This window comes from Trichoplax adhaerens, genomic scaffold, assembly GCF_000150275.1.
Source record: "Trichoplax adhaerens TRIADscaffold_17 genomic scaffold, whole genome shotgun sequence".
NCBI classification, from domain to species: Eukaryota; Metazoa; Placozoa; class Uniplacotomia; order Trichoplacea; family Trichoplacidae; genus Trichoplax; species Trichoplax adhaerens.
In genome coordinates, this window is record NW_002060959.1 from 130,172 (window position 1) to 148,186 (window position 18,015).

General features: G+C 36.4%; 1 protein-coding gene across 1 annotated transcript in view; it reads right to left on the minus strand.

Moving 5' to 3' along the window:
• Window positions 1-3,554, minus strand: part of TRIADDRAFT_60668 (uncharacterized protein) — a gene marked incomplete at both ends in the record, with an annotated part of 5,227 nt that extends 1,673 nt beyond the window's left edge. Inside the window, 6 exons of the mRNA XM_002116704.1 lie at window positions 147-607; window positions 765-1,043; window positions 1,228-1,809; window positions 1,976-2,455; window positions 2,604-2,828; window positions 3,080-3,554. Coding sequence (XP_002116740.1) covers window positions 147-607; window positions 765-1,043; window positions 1,228-1,809; window positions 1,976-2,455; window positions 2,604-2,828; window positions 3,080-3,554 — 2,502 coding nt within the window. The remainder of the gene's footprint in view (window positions 1-146; window positions 608-764; window positions 1,044-1,227; window positions 1,810-1,975; window positions 2,456-2,603; window positions 2,829-3,079) is intronic.
• Window positions 3,555-18,015: the final 14,461 nt, after the last annotated feature.

Consider the following 18,015-nt stretch of genomic DNA (forward strand, 5'->3'; position numbering starts at 1 on the left):
TCTACGGTAAGCCAGAATGATGAATTAGTCAAGCATGTAATCCGTCAGGCGGGTAGAATACTTGCCTTGAATACGATAACTGAAATTCTTTATTAGGTATAATACCAGAAAGGTCCAATCTGTCGAATGATATTTCGCAAACTTACCGGTAGTGAAGTTTTAGTCAAGAATGCAGAAGGATCAATGTTTACTCCATTCATGTACAACTGACCAAGAGTTGTAAAAAATAGTTCTCGATTGCGAGGGTTATCCTTTCGCATAGTTTTCATTATTGTGCAAGTTTTACTCATAGAGCGCTTCAACACAGCTTGAAGTAAATGATGCGGGCTAATTTCTATTACTATAGCATCTTCTGGTACTTTCTGCATAGCATCGTAAAACAATACTGGACTTACTAAGTTATTAACATAGTAATCTGCTCCAGCGTATTTTGCAATGTCTTCATGTAATTTAGATTCTGGTACTGAAGAGCTAATCCAGCGAGATGAACGAAGCTTCGGTTGCGTAACAATTTTCTCAACAGCAGCTTTGAGAAATGGTGCAGCTTTCTTGATATAGTGAGAGTGAAAGGCTACACCTGCTGTCTCTACTTTTTTGGCAAAAATTTCTAATTATAGAAAAATGAAATATTTTGAGGTACGAGATAAATCAGCAATGTCAAGTCAACTAAACAAATTTATCCCAATTTATGACTTATCTATCAAAGATTGTAATCATATCAGTAGGGTTAAAGTGTTTACATCTATCTATTGCTATTAGCTAACCTTCAGATTTTAATTGTTTGACAACTTCTTCCACTTTATCTGGATCACCCGAGATAGTAACAGTTTTTTCTGCGTTATGACATGCAGCTACAACATCATCTGGACAACGCTTTTTCGCTTCTGCCCATGTTAATCCGACAGCAGCCATTGCACCTTTCTCTAATTTAGCATCTAAGATAGATTGACCTCTCCAGTAGCCAACCTGCACTGCTTCTTCTAGTGTCAGTGCTCCATCAGCATAACCACAAGCTACTTCACCGGCACTATGACCGAATAGACCTATAAAAAAATATCAAAGTTTGATGTTTAAAACTACTGCTAGTTTACATATAGTCTACATCATTAGCATCCAATAATAAGCTTCTAGTTTTATGTACTATGATTACAATATTGAATTGGAACAAATTGCCTTAATTTGATATACTTTTATCTATAAGACTGTTATGTAATAGCTTCTACGTACCATCTGGTTCAAGGCCGCAAGCCTTCAAACAATCGACTAATGCCACTTGTATGACTACTAGCCCAGTGAATGAGTTTCGGACATTTTCAAATGTGTCTTGATCACTATTTAGTAACAGATCCATTACATCCAATCCTGTTGGGAGTAACACTTCACGTGCTCTTTCAATACTCTCGCGAAATACTTCAAATTTCATCATATCTCGACCCATCTTAGCCCAGTGGACTCCCATACCTGAAAACACCCACCATACTGGACGCTTACTTGTTGGTGCAACATCAACATCTTGGATAGCATTTTCTGAATTTAATATTGTGAAACCACGTTGAGGATGATAATTGCTGGCAGTGGGTGTATCGGACATGCTATTTAGGAGATTGATTAAATCAGCTTTATCATGGTGTTGATTAGCAAGTTCACATAACTTCTCCACGCTTTCTTTTGTACGACCAGAGCATAGTGCTATGGATAAATTGTTACTTATTGTTAATTGGCTGTCCTCTTCATGGAAAATTCTCGGTTTCAGCACGGCATGAGAATTGGCACCACCAAATCCGAACGAGTTCACACCGACATAGCCATCTGAAATTAGAGACGACCTCATGTTAATAATCACTACTTATCTGAACTGGTATCACTAATGTAAAAAGTCTATCTTATTGACGGTGTAATCGATCAACTCATTGGTATGGCATCTTGTTTGCATAGACAAGTATCGATGAGTATACTATGTATAGCATGTATTGACCTGGAAATGGTGTATTTTCTGTAACGACTTTCAAACGCCCATCTAGCAATCCTGGAATGTCAGGATTGGGATTTTTGTAGTGCAAATTAGCAGTTAAAGTGCCATGTTGAGTGCATGCGAGTACTTTAGCAACAGCTGCTAATCCAGATGCAGGCTCACTATGTCCCATATTGGATTTGACGGTCCCAATGAGTAGAGGTTTATTACCACGGACCTCGCCTGCAAACATATCACAGATTGAATTGACTTCTTGTGGATCACCAGCTTTGGTACCTGTTCCATGAGCTTCAACGTAACTAACATCACCAGGATTGATACCAGCTTCATTGTAGATTTCCTTTAATAGGCGAAATTGTGCTCTGCCATTGGGAAATGTAACACCCTGCTCCTTGTATCCGTCACAATTGGATTTAGTATAGGGGACGGTGGCATAAATACGTTTGGCAACGCTTTTCTTTAGTAAAAGTACTGAAATGATACCTAAATATCGAATTATTGTGATATTTTAGACAAGGATATGCAATTTGTAGGTGATAGAACATCATGCAAGAATGGTGATAATATGTAGGGTATTAGAATGGATCCTATTCTCGAGGTTACGGTAGCTATTGAAAATATTGAAAATTACCTTCAGCACGACAGTAGCCATTACTACCAGCATCGAATGCTTTACACGAGCCATCATGCGATAACATTCCAAATTTATGAAATTCCAAGCCAGTATTGGGTTTGAAATCACAGCATACCCCGCCAACAATTGCACCTTCACAACATCCCATCCTGATTGATCGTACACCTTGATCGAAAGCGATTAACGATGAAGAGCAAGCAGTATCGACAGCGAAACTAGGCCCTGTATCAACAAAAGCAAAGATTGTTTTCAACTTTGAAGGCAATATCGGTCTAGTTCAGGCTGTTTTAATGGCAGTCACAATGGCTATTCTATCATGTGTACTATTTATTACCATCATTCATTGACTTATTTACTGGAACAAGACTGTCTAACGCGTTTTTGTTCACAATACATCTATATATATACATTACGCTATGACTAATGAATGAATCCTTGCCTTCAAGGAAAACAAATTTACGTAGTAGACTTACCGCCAAAATTGAAGTAGTATGATACTCGATTGGCACACATGCAGGCATGGCAGCCAGTCGCACTGTAGCCTATCTGCGATTCTGCATCAGATTGGTAAGCGTGCAAAGCTTCGCTCAAGGTTTCTCCTACAAAGACACCGTAATTTTTGCCGCGTAAGTTGTAAGGATTGAAACCAGCATCGACAATCGCTTCATAAGAGCATTCCAGCAGCATACGAAGTTGAGGATCCATGGTATTGGTTTGCTTGGGATGAATACCAAAGAAAGTTGCATCGAAAAGTTCGGGATTCTTCAATTTGCCATTACGCTTTGGTAATCCATACAATCCAGGAGGCCATCGTCGGTCATCTTCGGTGACCATATCTTCAGCGTTGAATAAATGATCCCAAAATTCTTGCATGTTATTGGATTCAGGTAAACGGCAAGAGATACCAGCAATAACAATTTCATCATCGTCGATGAGTACCGGCGCCATCTGCAATAATTCAAACAATTTGCATGGTCAGCTAGTGTCGTTCATGCTCAACCTTCAACTTAGTCAGATGATTGATCTACTGTCATTGAGGTGCGATAGACTAGATGCACTCTCGTATGATGAATCGACATAACTGCAGAGGGTATATTGGTCTCATCATGCTCCATTGCTTCCGTCGTGATAGCCTGTCTTGGCGAGCTGGGTTGGCTTAGCAAGAAATTGTTTTACCATCGCTCGCTTTTTCTACAAAAGCACAGCACTATCCTAGACATGTTTGCCCTAATCTGGTCTGTCCACACCGTAGAGGTATGGTGAAATAGGTTCTGTTTTTCAATCTCAATTCAAAACCGGAGTCCATCTCTGAATCGATTCACGGCTCTACAAGAGCTTCCTTCCTCGTATGCTCCCCGCCCTCCCCCAATTCAATTTTATTTTCTACCGATGACGTACGTCAACATTTCCATTTTCAGGTATAGTGACACCCAGTGGCACCACGAGCGCACGACCGAAGGTCACGGTTGCACGAATGTCGCATAGAGTAATCACGCCATTGATATCGGCGGTACTGGACAGTCTATTTTACTATGGTTTTACTACAGTTGGGTGACCATCACGCTAGACTGGCCACGCACAATAGTCGAGCCTTATGGTGGAGGTGACGCATTGAGTGGGTATGACTCGGTACTAGGAGAATGTGCCAGCCAGCATCCGTCTGACACCGTGCTCGGTACAATCTCCAACTGTTGATCAGTAGCTAGTGTTGAGTGTTGAGTGATTGCATGGCTAGTGGTTAAGTTAAGTATGCAACTGCGCTTGAACAGTACTGTCAAAAGAATAACGCTTGCTCTGTACTGCAAGATAGTGCAACGAGTAGAACATGATTTGGTCTCCAATGACTTTATAGCCATACCTTGCTTTAGTGGTGACGTAAGTCGTGTCACGTAGTCCACTACAAGACACGACCGTATTCTAAGGTCACTCCACTCTGACTGATTCACAGTACCACGGCGCTCTACTCTTCTGTACTGTACACTATGTACTGTAGACTCAGCGAGGGAGTCCTGTCTTGTGGCTAGTGGTGACCACTGACCCGGTGTCGTCACAGCCCCATCGACGTGAAGCTAGTGTAGAAGTAGTACAGTACTGTACACAAGTGCAGACAGTGCGCTAGAACGATCATGGATTCCAGTGGTAAGAGTGATCATAAAAATGTCCATTAAAAGCTACAATTAGAGTGAGCGAGGAATCGGCTGGTTATTTCGAAAAGACACAGTGAGGAGCCTGTAGATTGTACACGAGATCGTCAACAGGTCGTGAGCAAGTATACAGCACAGTAGACACACAACGATGTCTGTATGCTCGCGGACTGACGGACGATGACACTCCACATTCTGCCACTCGATGATGACCAGAGATCTTAGCCAGGAGCAATATTCAATGTCTGGTCATTCTCGGCCACTGTACATTTCCTATGACATGACAGATCCAGAAATGCTGGTGGAACGTTTTCACCGGCATTTTTGCATGTGTTACAGGGAAATGTTTGGGCCTACCGGTCATGGACTACGATCGCTATACAGTGCATGGATTAGTCCATCGTGAGATATAAAATGGACTGGATGATGTAATCCATCGCCGGAATCATATGGAATACAGTCAATTTGACGATGTTACAGTCTGTAACAGTATCATCGTGCGCTAAAAGAATGTCACCTGTATGTAGTCTATAGTAGTCTACAGGATGACAACAATTGACTATAGACAATATGCTCGCAGAAAAATTCCCCACCCATGATGCTATCGATTGTTATCGCTGCTGCCAGTGCTGCTCAGTCAAATCGAAGTTAATCTTTCCATGGTTTTCTACACTATACTAAGTCTAGTATGTCAATGCCCCCCCAAAAAGATGACGAAATCGGCCCCAAAAAAATTTTTGCGGGGCTCTGCCTGCCAGCGCAACAACCCCTGTGGTGGCCATCATCCACTTAGGACTAATTCAATCGCTAATATCTCATCTAGACTGGAATAAAATGATGAAAAGGAGATAGAAATGGATCTTCAATGTCGTATTCAAGGTGGCCACAGCAATAGCCATCCTAGAGGGTTATGGCTTACTGTCTAGCATTTGTATTCCATCGTTCCTCTTGTACAGTATTCATATTGACTCCATGATGTAATCGTATATTGATTCTTGTACAGTATCGTCGTCATGAAGGAAGAATGGAAAGAAAAAAAATAGTCGTCCAATTATTCTGGCCTAAATGGCTAGGATAAAACAATCCATGTTGGGAGAGGGCAAAGACAACTGCTATCCATTGAATACAGATAGAAAGGAATATTTCCCCTTCCTTTATCATTCATTTTCAATTTAGTTGTTACAGTAACACTTTGTCAGCCCAGAAGGTGATAATGACGATTTATCTCTCCAACATCATTAGTCCCAGCTGGATTGAAAAGCTATTCCATCTTGAGGCGCGAGCTGCTAATACAATGTACTTTATGATTGCATCATTCTTTTCAGCTGTCAAAGTTGGATAGAATTGTTGATGCATTTTTCGACCTTCCAGTTAGAGCCCTCAAGAATAAAGGGGCTCAGTAGACGAGTCATTGTAATAAAGCTGAACAAGTAAAATAGCCTCTCTGCTATACTGTACAGTATTCAAAGAAAAAAGAAAAAAATTCAAATTGAATTTTCTCTATACTTGTATACTCGTACTGAAGATAGAAAGAAATCCCATTGCAGTTTTCAATAAGACAGTAGTGTACATTCTTGGAACTGAGCTGACCGAGTAAAATATCTAGTCTATTTCATGGATACTACTTCAGAAGAAGGCTACTCAACATCGGACTAGATACATCCTGGGCCACTAAAATGAGATAGCCAAGTCTAGTCATCGAGGTGTGATGTAGAAGACTTTGATGCAAAAGCTATAAATGTGCTATTGTCTCAACATTGATAAAAAATATTTTTTTCCACTAAAAGTACAGCCAAAGTGTTAGGCAGCCTAGGGTACGTGAAAACAGGAAAAAGGTACATTGCAAGATGATGAGTAGACTAAGTAAAATTGGGACTGTCACTTAAGCGGTAGTGCCATATCATTTCTTCAAGCCAATAAACATCTTGTAGGATAAATTAAAAAAAATTTTGTTCGACTCTACCAAAGGTAATTTTGTTCAGGAATATGCAAATGAGCAACATTATTTTATCACTAACGCTAGCCTCCTGTCAACATTGCAAGTTCGTCTAGCTACTCCATCGATTCAAGTCTATTATTGGGAATGAGTTCCGATCTTTTGCAATAGCCCATTTGCAGCCAACATGCTTCCACAGAACATGCTGCTGAACTAAAGTAAAGGAATTTGGTGAGTACATGTAGCAATCACTCGATTCCAATTCCTACGTCATCATTGCAAATGACAAAAAAAATTGGGGGAGTTTCGGTGGAAATGCCATCCAAGTATGGCTGAGCCCTGAACTTTTTGGACCTTCGAAAAGAACGATATAGTAACTGAAACTGCTACTAACAGCCCTGTTAGCCATTTAGCAGTAAAATTAAAAGCCATTATGTAACCCTGAACAATTATTTCGCAAAATTGGAAGCCCTTCAGATTGAGTACAGAAAAGTTAAGCTGCATTGATATAAGCCAATTTGGATACACCCGTCATGTAAAGTAAGAATACCCTAAGCCCCTAAATTAGCGATGCAATTGAAATTGAAGAGAAATATAAAATAGCTTACCTTTCTTATCTTCTTCTCTGTCACTTTTTCAGCAAAAAGAAATTGCACGATCTGATCAGATTGCTATTTGACTTGAATTCGGCCAAATAAGCTTGCAGGTAGCCACGTTACTGTATCTAGCAATACAGTTGCGATAGCTAAGAAATTTTGAGGAGATTGCAAGCCAATTTATTGCATCAATATTAGATGACAGTATACTTACGTCCAACCAATCAGCTTATCGGTTGCTTAAAAATCACGCGCAATTATCAATAATAACCTGGAGAGGAGAAAGAAATGATGTTTACTTAATATTTTAATTTCTATTCATAATTGACAGGACATACAAAGCAAATACATTTGAGATCAAAAGGCCAAAAAAAAGCGATGGCAATCGCCAGCCCCTTTGTCAAACTTTATTGCTTGATAACGGCCAAAAAAAAAATTCAATTCTCTTTTTACTCTATTCGTTAAAGCTGTATGAGAAAATTTTACTTTCTTCACTGCTACAGAGTGATTCGAAAATAGCATCAAGCCTTATCTACAGGCCAATTTTACCATCAACAGCTTGTATCAATTATTGATTAGCTCATTCTGTACGATGGCCATGATAATAATATCACTGGATACACCTGTGTAAATCATTTTTCTTAGCAAGAGGAGAAATGACACGTTGATCTTGACGTCTCTTATTATTATTATTTTTTTTTCTCTCACTAGTACGAAGTACTAGTATACACTAAGCTTGAGGAAGACTGCATTCAAATACGGTTAAAAATTATCGTCTGATTTCCTACTCTGCATGTCTCCAAATGCACGTTACAAGATTATTTACTGTCATTTGAACATATGTAAAGCTAGCATGGCCTTATCATTTGTCTATTTTATTACATAAAAGGATTCAAAAACATCTGCTCAAGGTCATAGTGAAGCTAATGGCAGCAAGCACGTTGCAACAAGCGTGATGAAGATGGCCGTCTATGGCTCCTTCAATGTGCTCTTGCTGTCGACAATTTCGACATGGATGTTGTGTTGAAGAAAGATAGTCGATTACCCCCGCTAAGTTACGAGAACTGATTTTAAGATCTATGGATTGCAAATGATCATTTCCTCTATCACGATCCAATTCTCTTGGCTCCAAACAGCCATTTGTATTATTTCAGTCAATAAAACGCAGCACCATTATTTATTTAATAACATCTTTTGCATCATGCTCCTCCCCTTATTCCAAGTGATCGCCTATCCATTCTCCTCTCGGAGTAGAAATAATGACCATATTAACTCTTGAGTGTGTTGTACAGTCCTCATCGGGTTGGTTATGCTCTCCTGGACACCATATACGGATCAAAAGTCAATTTAAATGAGGCGGAAAAAAAAATTTTTTTTCCCTTCTTTTGAAATCGGTTGTGATCCATTACTCTTTTTGTAGCTTAGCCGCCATCCTCGTCCTTGATCATCCGGATGGTTTGGTAGCCGATTAATCTGGATTACAGACTGGATAATACATTTCCAAGGGAAAATGGCTAATCCTATTTCAAGTTTTTTTTTTATTTTTTAATTTTGCTATATAATTGAATTTAATGCGTTTGACCATCCTGTCTATATTTCCGTAGAAGATGGCTTTTAAATAATATTATCATGTCTGATAGTGATGTTAATGATTACGCCATTGCAATAATAATAGGCGAATCATGATCGCTAGCGAGAACATACTGCACTAGCGTATAAATCATTTAGCAAATACAATAGATAATCAAGAGAATTTCTGATGGAGAGTAAATAAATTCTCCATGTGGACGCCCATCTTGTCAAATCTGGTAATTTATTTAAACAAAGGGTAGTGTTAGCCATAAATATTATTATGAATCAATATTCGTCAAGATAGAGTGATTGGATCGTATTTAATTACATAATCATCTGAACATGTTTTTTCCACAGATACTCTAATCCCTATGCTGGCTATGCACGACGTCATTGTCTACGAAAAAAATAAAAATTACTGCTAAAAAATCAAAGTCAGATTGAGCATCCAAGATAATCTCATGCGGATGCTCTTGAGCGAGGATCTTGTATGCAATCCTCCGTCAAGCCATGGATGAATCAACTGATTAACATCCAACTCTAATAGCATTCCTTCTTACCAAGGAATAAAGCCTCTTCAATGATCGCCATATTAGCGATAGCTAGCAACACCCATCGCAAACAATCCTTACAATTAATCGATGGAATAAAAATTGTTCATTTCCCTACATCATAAGTTGCAGAAAGTCAAGTCCATTCAAGACTTGAAGTACGATTGGCTGAATGACATCATGTTCCCAACCCATGCGTTCACTGCTCAGATGCTCAGACCTCTTCTAGCGTGATAATTAAAATAATCCAAAATAAAATCTGCTTACTGTTAAGCATGATAAACTACTATTAACGTAGCAAGTAACGTTGATCACTTGCATCACATGCTGTCTTCGACCATCACCTGATCGTTAGAATCATTCAGTTACCATTTATGCAACCTGTTTTCTAGCCCAGTGGAAAAACATCCATTCAAGATAGACTAAGGACTTGAATAAGGCCGTTATCCAATGAGAAAAAAGAAAATTTCCAGTATTTATTCTAGCTCTACATAACCTATCGTTTGAAAGGGAGAATAATGACAGTATCATGATCATCCAACTTGCAAACAACTTTTTTATACGTGTGTACTTAGCAGCATATTGTGCCTGTTGACGGCGATCCGAATTGTTTAACTAGATCCAGTGTAGAACAACGGCCTTTTAATATGTTAATATTTCATCCGTTAGCTAAGACAAATTAAATTGGACAAATAGAAATAATAATGCAATATGATGGACGTTGTAGGCTAAACCCATTATGCCAATTTGAGTCGTACTTTATTACATTCAATTTCCAGCAACAATCAAGCTCAAAAGATATCTAATGAGTAATCGTCTTACCTTTGCAATCAAGCAGATCATGGGCAATTTATTTTAACCAATAGCAATAATCATTTAGCTTGATCCAAGCTTTAGGCTAAATTAATTGTGCCAGTTTGAACCGTACTTTTATCGCATTCAATCTCAAGTAGCAATCAAGCTCAAAAGTGGACATAGCTGCACAATATACAGTAATCCGATGAGTAATCATGTAACCATTGCAATCAAACAGATCATGGTAAATTTAATTTGAACAAGTAAAAGTTAAAATACTACAGGAAATAAGTTGCAGATTAAAGCAATCGCACCAATTAGAATCATGCATTGATCGCATTTAATCTCGAGCGACTATCAAGCTAAAACCATCTACAAGTGGCATTGTTGTACAGTAATCTGATGAGTAAATTATACTACCATTGCCATGAAGCAGATCGTGGCAAATTCAATTCTGACTACTAAAAGTTAAAATACTACCGGAAATAAGTTGTAGACGAAAGCAATCGGACCAATTTGAGTCATACTTTTATCGTATTCAATCTCGAGCGACCATCAAGCTAAAAGGAAAGCATGATTGTTGTACAGCAATTCGATGAGCAATCTTGCTGCCTTCGCCATGACGTAAATCATGACAAATTCATTTTGATAAATAAAAGTTAAACTACTGCAACTAGTGATTTCAATGGTGCAAGTACCTGATTCAATGTCATGTTGAGATGCGCATAATGTGAATCATGGCATTGATAGCTAGTGCAACCATGAAATTGCTCATCATAAACACCTTGGCCATAGACTGATTAACTAGCAAAATGTTCTTGCTAAGCCCCATCATATCAATCTCTCGTCTCGTTTTGTCGTTATAGTATGCTAGGAACTAAGCTAAAATTGATCATAACGACTGATGATGGAAGAACTCGTTCTTGCTGTACATCACTCGCAATAACACCTTGTAATAGATTGATTATGCTGTAAAATATTAATGCTAATCTGTATGGAATGAACCACTCGTCTCATTTTGCCGTTGTAGAAAGCAAAGAATAAAAACTATCTTTGATTTGATTGATAATGGAAGAACTTGTTCGCACTCGTTTTCAAAGTGTAACACAAGACGATTCTATATCAAGATAAACGAATGGTCAATTTTTTTGCATTGGAGAAGCAATATACTGCCGGTCGGCACCCCTCGGTGTTCTTGGAATAAATCGGATTTCCTGCTGCTTATTACCTCATATCGCGTAAGATCTCAAAAATTTCTGCTGCGCTATCACCAGGGTAATTTTATATCTTCTATTATTATTGTTAACAGGCAATATTAGCGAGTTGTATTTGTACTATCGGTTCAAAATTTCCAATTTCAAATAAACATTGGTAGGAAACATTTCTATGTCTATTATGAGAGAAGCTTGCTCGTCTAGAAATTACGGTATCTAAGCAATATGATGATAAAATGATGATGATCATCATTTGAAACTCTATCTGAATACTATGATTACTGATAACTGTCTATCTAACTCTTCCCATGATTCTTGAAAGTAAAGCTAATTACTTGTGATACCATGACAGATTTATTCCATAGTAAAAGAAAATAAACTACGGAAGTAACAGGTACCACCTCGTTGATTGACTGTTGAAAGCAAAGCGAACACAGCCGAAATAAACTACAGCAGTGCTACTCGTCGATTGACTCTGGATGGTAAAACGGAAAACAGCAAAACAGACTACAGCAGTGCTAATCTTCCATTAATTTTATTGATCGTAACACTAAGACAGCGAAATAAACTACAGCAGTTCTACTCGTCCATTTATTCTTGAAAGTAGAGCAAACTACTCGTCAATTGCCTATGCCAGATACCCCAGTATCGAACTACATTTCGCTAAGAAAAGAAACTAGCTTATACAGTATACTGCAAGCGGAATAGTTATGCCATTCACTAAAGTCAACTTAACCGAAAAATTTTAAATCGATCCCGTCCGTGTAAGCCTATTAGACAAATAGATCAACTTTATCGTCATCTTATCGATCCTAATTTTACTTAGGATAGAATGACATTAGTAATCGGTTGTGTTGGCTATCTCAAGACAAGAGATAGGATACCGTAAGTCTTGCAGGGACCTATTCTGCAACATAATACTGGTACGATCCATTAACATTAGCATTTAACCTAGACAAAAGAAATTTAATTAGCCATTCACTCTTTCTTTTCCAAAGTAATTAGGCTATTGATTAATATTAATAACATTAAATTATGATGCATTTTCTGACCTTGTATTGAACAATTATAAGGTCAACATGTAGTTCAATGCATACACATTTACCCTCCCACTTAAATTAAAAATGTGCTACACATTTACAAATTTTTTTCCCAGTCAGACTATTGGTTAATGAGCTACGATACATTTTTTTCAAAAATGAATTGGTTAAATCATTGGAAAGCTTCAGCAGCTCTATCTGCTGTCCACTCCATCTCTAATAATAATTCTTGGTAAGAGAAAAAAAAAGCGTTATGAACGGCTAGTAACGTAATTAATTCCTTCCTCTCCGTGCTCCATCTGTTTCCACCCTTTCTTTAAGCTACGTGACATCGTTTACTTGACTTCTTTATTAGCCTCGAGCTATTTCTTTTCACAATTTTGCCAACAAGTTAGATCATGCTCAACAATTTCATAAGCCATGAATAAATGCTATAACAGCAAGATACTATTAGCATACAATAGACTGAAATTGATCATGACAACTTATTCTAGATCAAAATTGGATAACGCCGCGCCAAGTTTGCCACTGCAAGACTGCTGATTTCTTCCCAAATAATCATACTAATACCAATAGAAAATATGCCATATTTGAACGATTACACTATTGGATAGCAAGTTAGAAAGCAATAGGGGACTAACCTGAACATCAATTAATTAATCGACAAGTGCATTGTATAAAACGGAGCAATCAGCTTAAATTATTGCCATCCTATATTGTTCTGTGAATGATTAATATCATCGTAATAAATTCATACGAATTAATTGACCAATTAATCAAATTATTACCCTACATCGATAAATCCATCAATAAATATGATAATAAGCTGGTTATAGGATTGTTTATTCACATTTTAACATATGGAATCATTCAATAAGCGTGACTAGAGGCTAACTTATAAGATAGGCTATCAATCGAGTATTTCTACGGGATATCAATCATCTAGTTTATATAGCGTATCGGTCTTTAATTATTATTTTCGGACAAGGGGGGAGGGGAGACAGCTAGATTCTGATCCAACGTCATTGCTAGCTTTAATAAACGATGATTGAACCACGATTGATGTCAATAAGCTATTCATGGAGTATTTTAATTCTGTATGACTTTCCGTCTTACTTGTCGAGGCAATGTATTCTAGCTATCACTATTTGATGAGTCGAGATTGATCAAATGCTCAGCCATGACTTGATCAAAGTAATGCCCTTTTGACTAATTCCATATGCCAATCGTAATCCGAATAATTTAGTATAATGGGTAGTCGAATTAACCTGGTAATCTTTTATTATATCATTGTGTAAATTAAATTATTATCCTCCTCTTTCATCGACGATGATCCTTATTATCAAAACAAAATATAAACTGATTGATCGTTGACAGTTATTTAATTCTAGTGATATATATTGCAATGGCTTTAAAGATAGCCTTTGAAAATGAGATATTCGGTTAACCGGAAGCAAAGGAAGATTTTAATGAACAAAGTTATGTTCCATGAAGGGCTAATATGTTTGTGATAAATATGAGATAAATTAGAAATTGATTGTACGTTTTATTTTCTAATGGAGAGTAATCATTTTGATGGGTTACCCAAACATTTTGAATCCAATTCGCTCGCTACAGTATTCAAAATTCGGTCTAGTAGCACTGACAACAACTCTAGCCAACCGATAGATTAGCCAATTACTTTATCCTAGTAGATGCTTTATCCAAGCATCAAATAAGTTCAACGATGACCATAGCGTGTTCAGATCAGTAATATCAAAGCCTACCATGTTGGTATGTTGCTGTGACTTTATTTATTTGCTGCTTATACAACCATCAACGTTAGTGTTAATTTTATATCAGGAGCCTTAAACAGTTTATGGACTTAAATAAGTTATTTTTACTAGCATTTTTCTCCATACAATAGACGATACAGAAGGCCTATGATATGTATTCTATGAATTCGAAGAGTTGCTTAGTCTTGATCTTGTTACTCGTTTAGATTAGTTTTGCGTTCTGTTACTCATCGGTTCCATCAATTTTTTTCCAACTAAATAAATTGATTCAACTGCTGCATCGATAAGTCTTATCCTTCATTTTAAATACCTCAGCATAAGATGGATGGATAAGAAATTGATCTTATATTTATAAATTGGTCAAGTGCATCAACTTGGATTTGGGGCGTTGACATTTTCTGAATTAAATTGACTCGTTATTGCAATTAAAATTCAGTCTAAAATCATTTTTTTATAGCCTTTATTAATTGAATAATTAGCCGACACGTAGATTGATGAGCTACTGTATCATAACATGGCCCAGTGATACTGTATCCAAGCATCAAATAAGTTCAATATTCTCTAAAGTGTTGCTGTAAATCGAAATTTGTAGCGGCGATGAAATTTAAAACACTGCAGAAAAATAACTCTAGTAGTCTACTGTCAGATTTTTACTCTCCGATATCTACCTATAGTACGACTGTGATACGGCAACCTTGTAATGTTAGTAGGAACTGTAACACCATTATTCTCGCTTAGACAAAACTAAACCTGAACTTTATTGACAGAATCAGTCAATTTAAAGTAAATCTACTTCAACATTTATTATGATAATTAGTACTTAGATAACATTATCGAGCTATATAGTTATCTATTAAAAAATATGTCAAACATCATAGATAAATCAATATAAACACATTCCAAGATAAATTATCTAGTGAAAACTGTGTTAAGCCAGCTATGCCAAAGTTACTCTGCAATAAGCGCATCAAATAGAATTAAATCTTAGCCTACTGTAAACAGACGATAAATTACCATCTTAAATCGGTGTAATGTAACTTAGTATTGTGATTGTAGACTGTTAGCCATGTGTAGTATAATGTACGGTAGATATTTATCCTAAGAGATATTTGGTAGCTGTAACTATAGACTGTAGTGGTAGAGACTCTATGCTAGAGTACAGATGACTATATACAGTAAGCTGTTGAGTTACTAATATGGCTATAGGTAAAAATAGAACTGTAAATCATATATTAGGATATGGTTAATTCATTGTACTTTGGCTGGTGTGAATAATGTCTACGTAAGTACTGTAGTCGTATCCATATTGGATTAATGATGGGCCGCAGTAGAATAGTCTTACTAAGAATAATTTAACTATGTGTAAAATAAGGTAAAAGGTTGCCATGCGGATTGTAGCTGCGAATGCTACGAAAAGTATAAAAGCATGCAACTTTAGATTATTCTGTTAGTTCGTTGTAGAAGTCTTTAGAAGTAGTATTCGGCTAGAGTAGAGCTGTGTAGTTAATCTTTGTATAAGATTCAATAAAGCCCTTATTTTTCTAAAATTTGGAATTTCGTGATTGGTATATATCACAATCGGTTAAACAAGTACTCTAAAAACTCTGTATAAATCTCCTTGGATATTCAAGTTTGCAATATATCAAATACGAATTGTTATTTATTCTGTTTGACGAAATGATGATGATCATAGTAAGAGAAGATGATCATCTATTCATCGCTACTCTGTGCTTTTATCTTGTATTTTAAAACAGACACTTAACAAGAATGATCATTATTTTCGTTATTTCATGATAGTTGGCTATCAGCTTATCATGAACAGATTGTTAAAAAGTAAGACATAATGAGCAGTATAGGCTGCACTAAGTCAAAGTAAGCATAACCTTGTTCGATAATACTGCCTAATAAAGAATATGAAAGTTCGTAATTACTGTAGTAAGATAAGCTAATATTGCTTGTAATCTATATAGTAATACTAGCAAGCAATATTTTGGTTCATCTTCAAACTTTTGCATTCTTTATGTAATCTTACGGAATTACACTATAAAGTCATTTTATCGTTATTTTCAGCCAGGGTCAGTTTCGTTGGGCTGAAAGGGATTAAGAATTTTAAATCAGGCTAATCAACACCATCGTACATGAATTTTCATAATGTTAATCTGTAATTATGCAAAGTAATAATTAAATTGGTATGGATTTGATAATGCAAACTTTCTATTAGATATTCTAATCTACATTTGCTATCTATCATTGAAGTCTATATATACCATTATCAGCTGAATTTCTATTCAAGGCTATCTATTATAGCAACTTCTATTTGAACTTGATCAATCAACTATATTAAAGTGCATATTTAAGCTTAACTTTACTGACTAATTTGGCTTTAAGCTTAACCCATTTCTGTACTCTTTCAGGTCTAAATTTCTCATTTTTATACCATCCTTTAAATTTTATTCCGGGTATAAATTTCAGCATGCTATTATTTGAAAACTGCTACTAATTTCATTGCTATGCTTATTAACGCCTATAAATGATTTTATAAGCTGAAATAGTTTGTTATTCGAGGTGATCGGCTATAATAACTACTCTTTCCAATTTGGTCCATCGATTAATCTAAGAGGCCTGTGCATGCTTGCAATCGCGCATCTATGAATATCTCATCAAAATGCAGTAAGGATGTGATCTAGATTATTCTTAACTATGACTACCATGATTGGAAGTAAACAAAACTTTGATAAACCAACTTTTTCATTACTTTATTTCTTCATCTTCAAGTTTCTCATTCATCTTTATCTCGAAATGTTCTTACAAAATTTAATCTGCATGTTGTAATTTATTTTCAATTTGCATGAATTTCATTACGCAAGCGTGTAGGTAGACTTAAAGCATGGAATGATAGACATAAATCATACCTTATCTTCTATAATAGTCAACTATTAAATAGTCTATGCCATAGTCTCACTGGATAATGTATCAATTGCATAAGAATCCATGATAGTTATTGAGCGTCCACATTAATCGGTCTATCATTAGAGAACTTGACTGTTGCAATTCGGCATTACCATCCATTCGCCAGCGCTTACAAGGTAAGATTTTGGCAGGAGCTAGTTTAGTTCAATCCAGAATGAAAGCTAAAATCGTGTTGTTAAAATGTGATGGTTTCTACTTGATTAGCCTTTCCACAACCGTTATTTGCTATAGCATTGATGATTAGCATATAGATTTAGTAGTTAGTAGTCATTCTGTTAACCGATTACTGCCTATTAACTAATTTAAGAAATCTTTACAAAGTGGATTAAATTTATTAATTCAATTTAGATTACTATCTTAGTTTAACTTTTTCAGCGAGGTACGCGTCCAAAGTTAATTAGGTGTGTCTATCCTAAAAGATTGAACGATTTATAGCAGCTTCTTGTCAATAGAACGACAACGTATGATTTCCTCATTGAAAACTACATTAGAATACTAATCAGTGTAAGGGTCTGATTTACTAAATTGCTGTTAAAAATTCTTAAGTTAGCGTATTGCAGAAATCATTCCAATCTTCAGTGATCATTTACATAACCTTTTATAATAAATTAAATTATACTACGCTTAGCCTTAAAATATGCAAGTTGGTGTGATCGTTTACAAGTGATTGCTCTATTTGTAAATCTTTACTGTTAGATTACGATTAAATACTTGTTTTAGTATATCAGTAGCATTGATCGAGAATATTAGTAAGGAAACATCGACAGTATAAAAAGCAATATGTAGGAGATATACGCTATTTGTTATAGCTTGGCA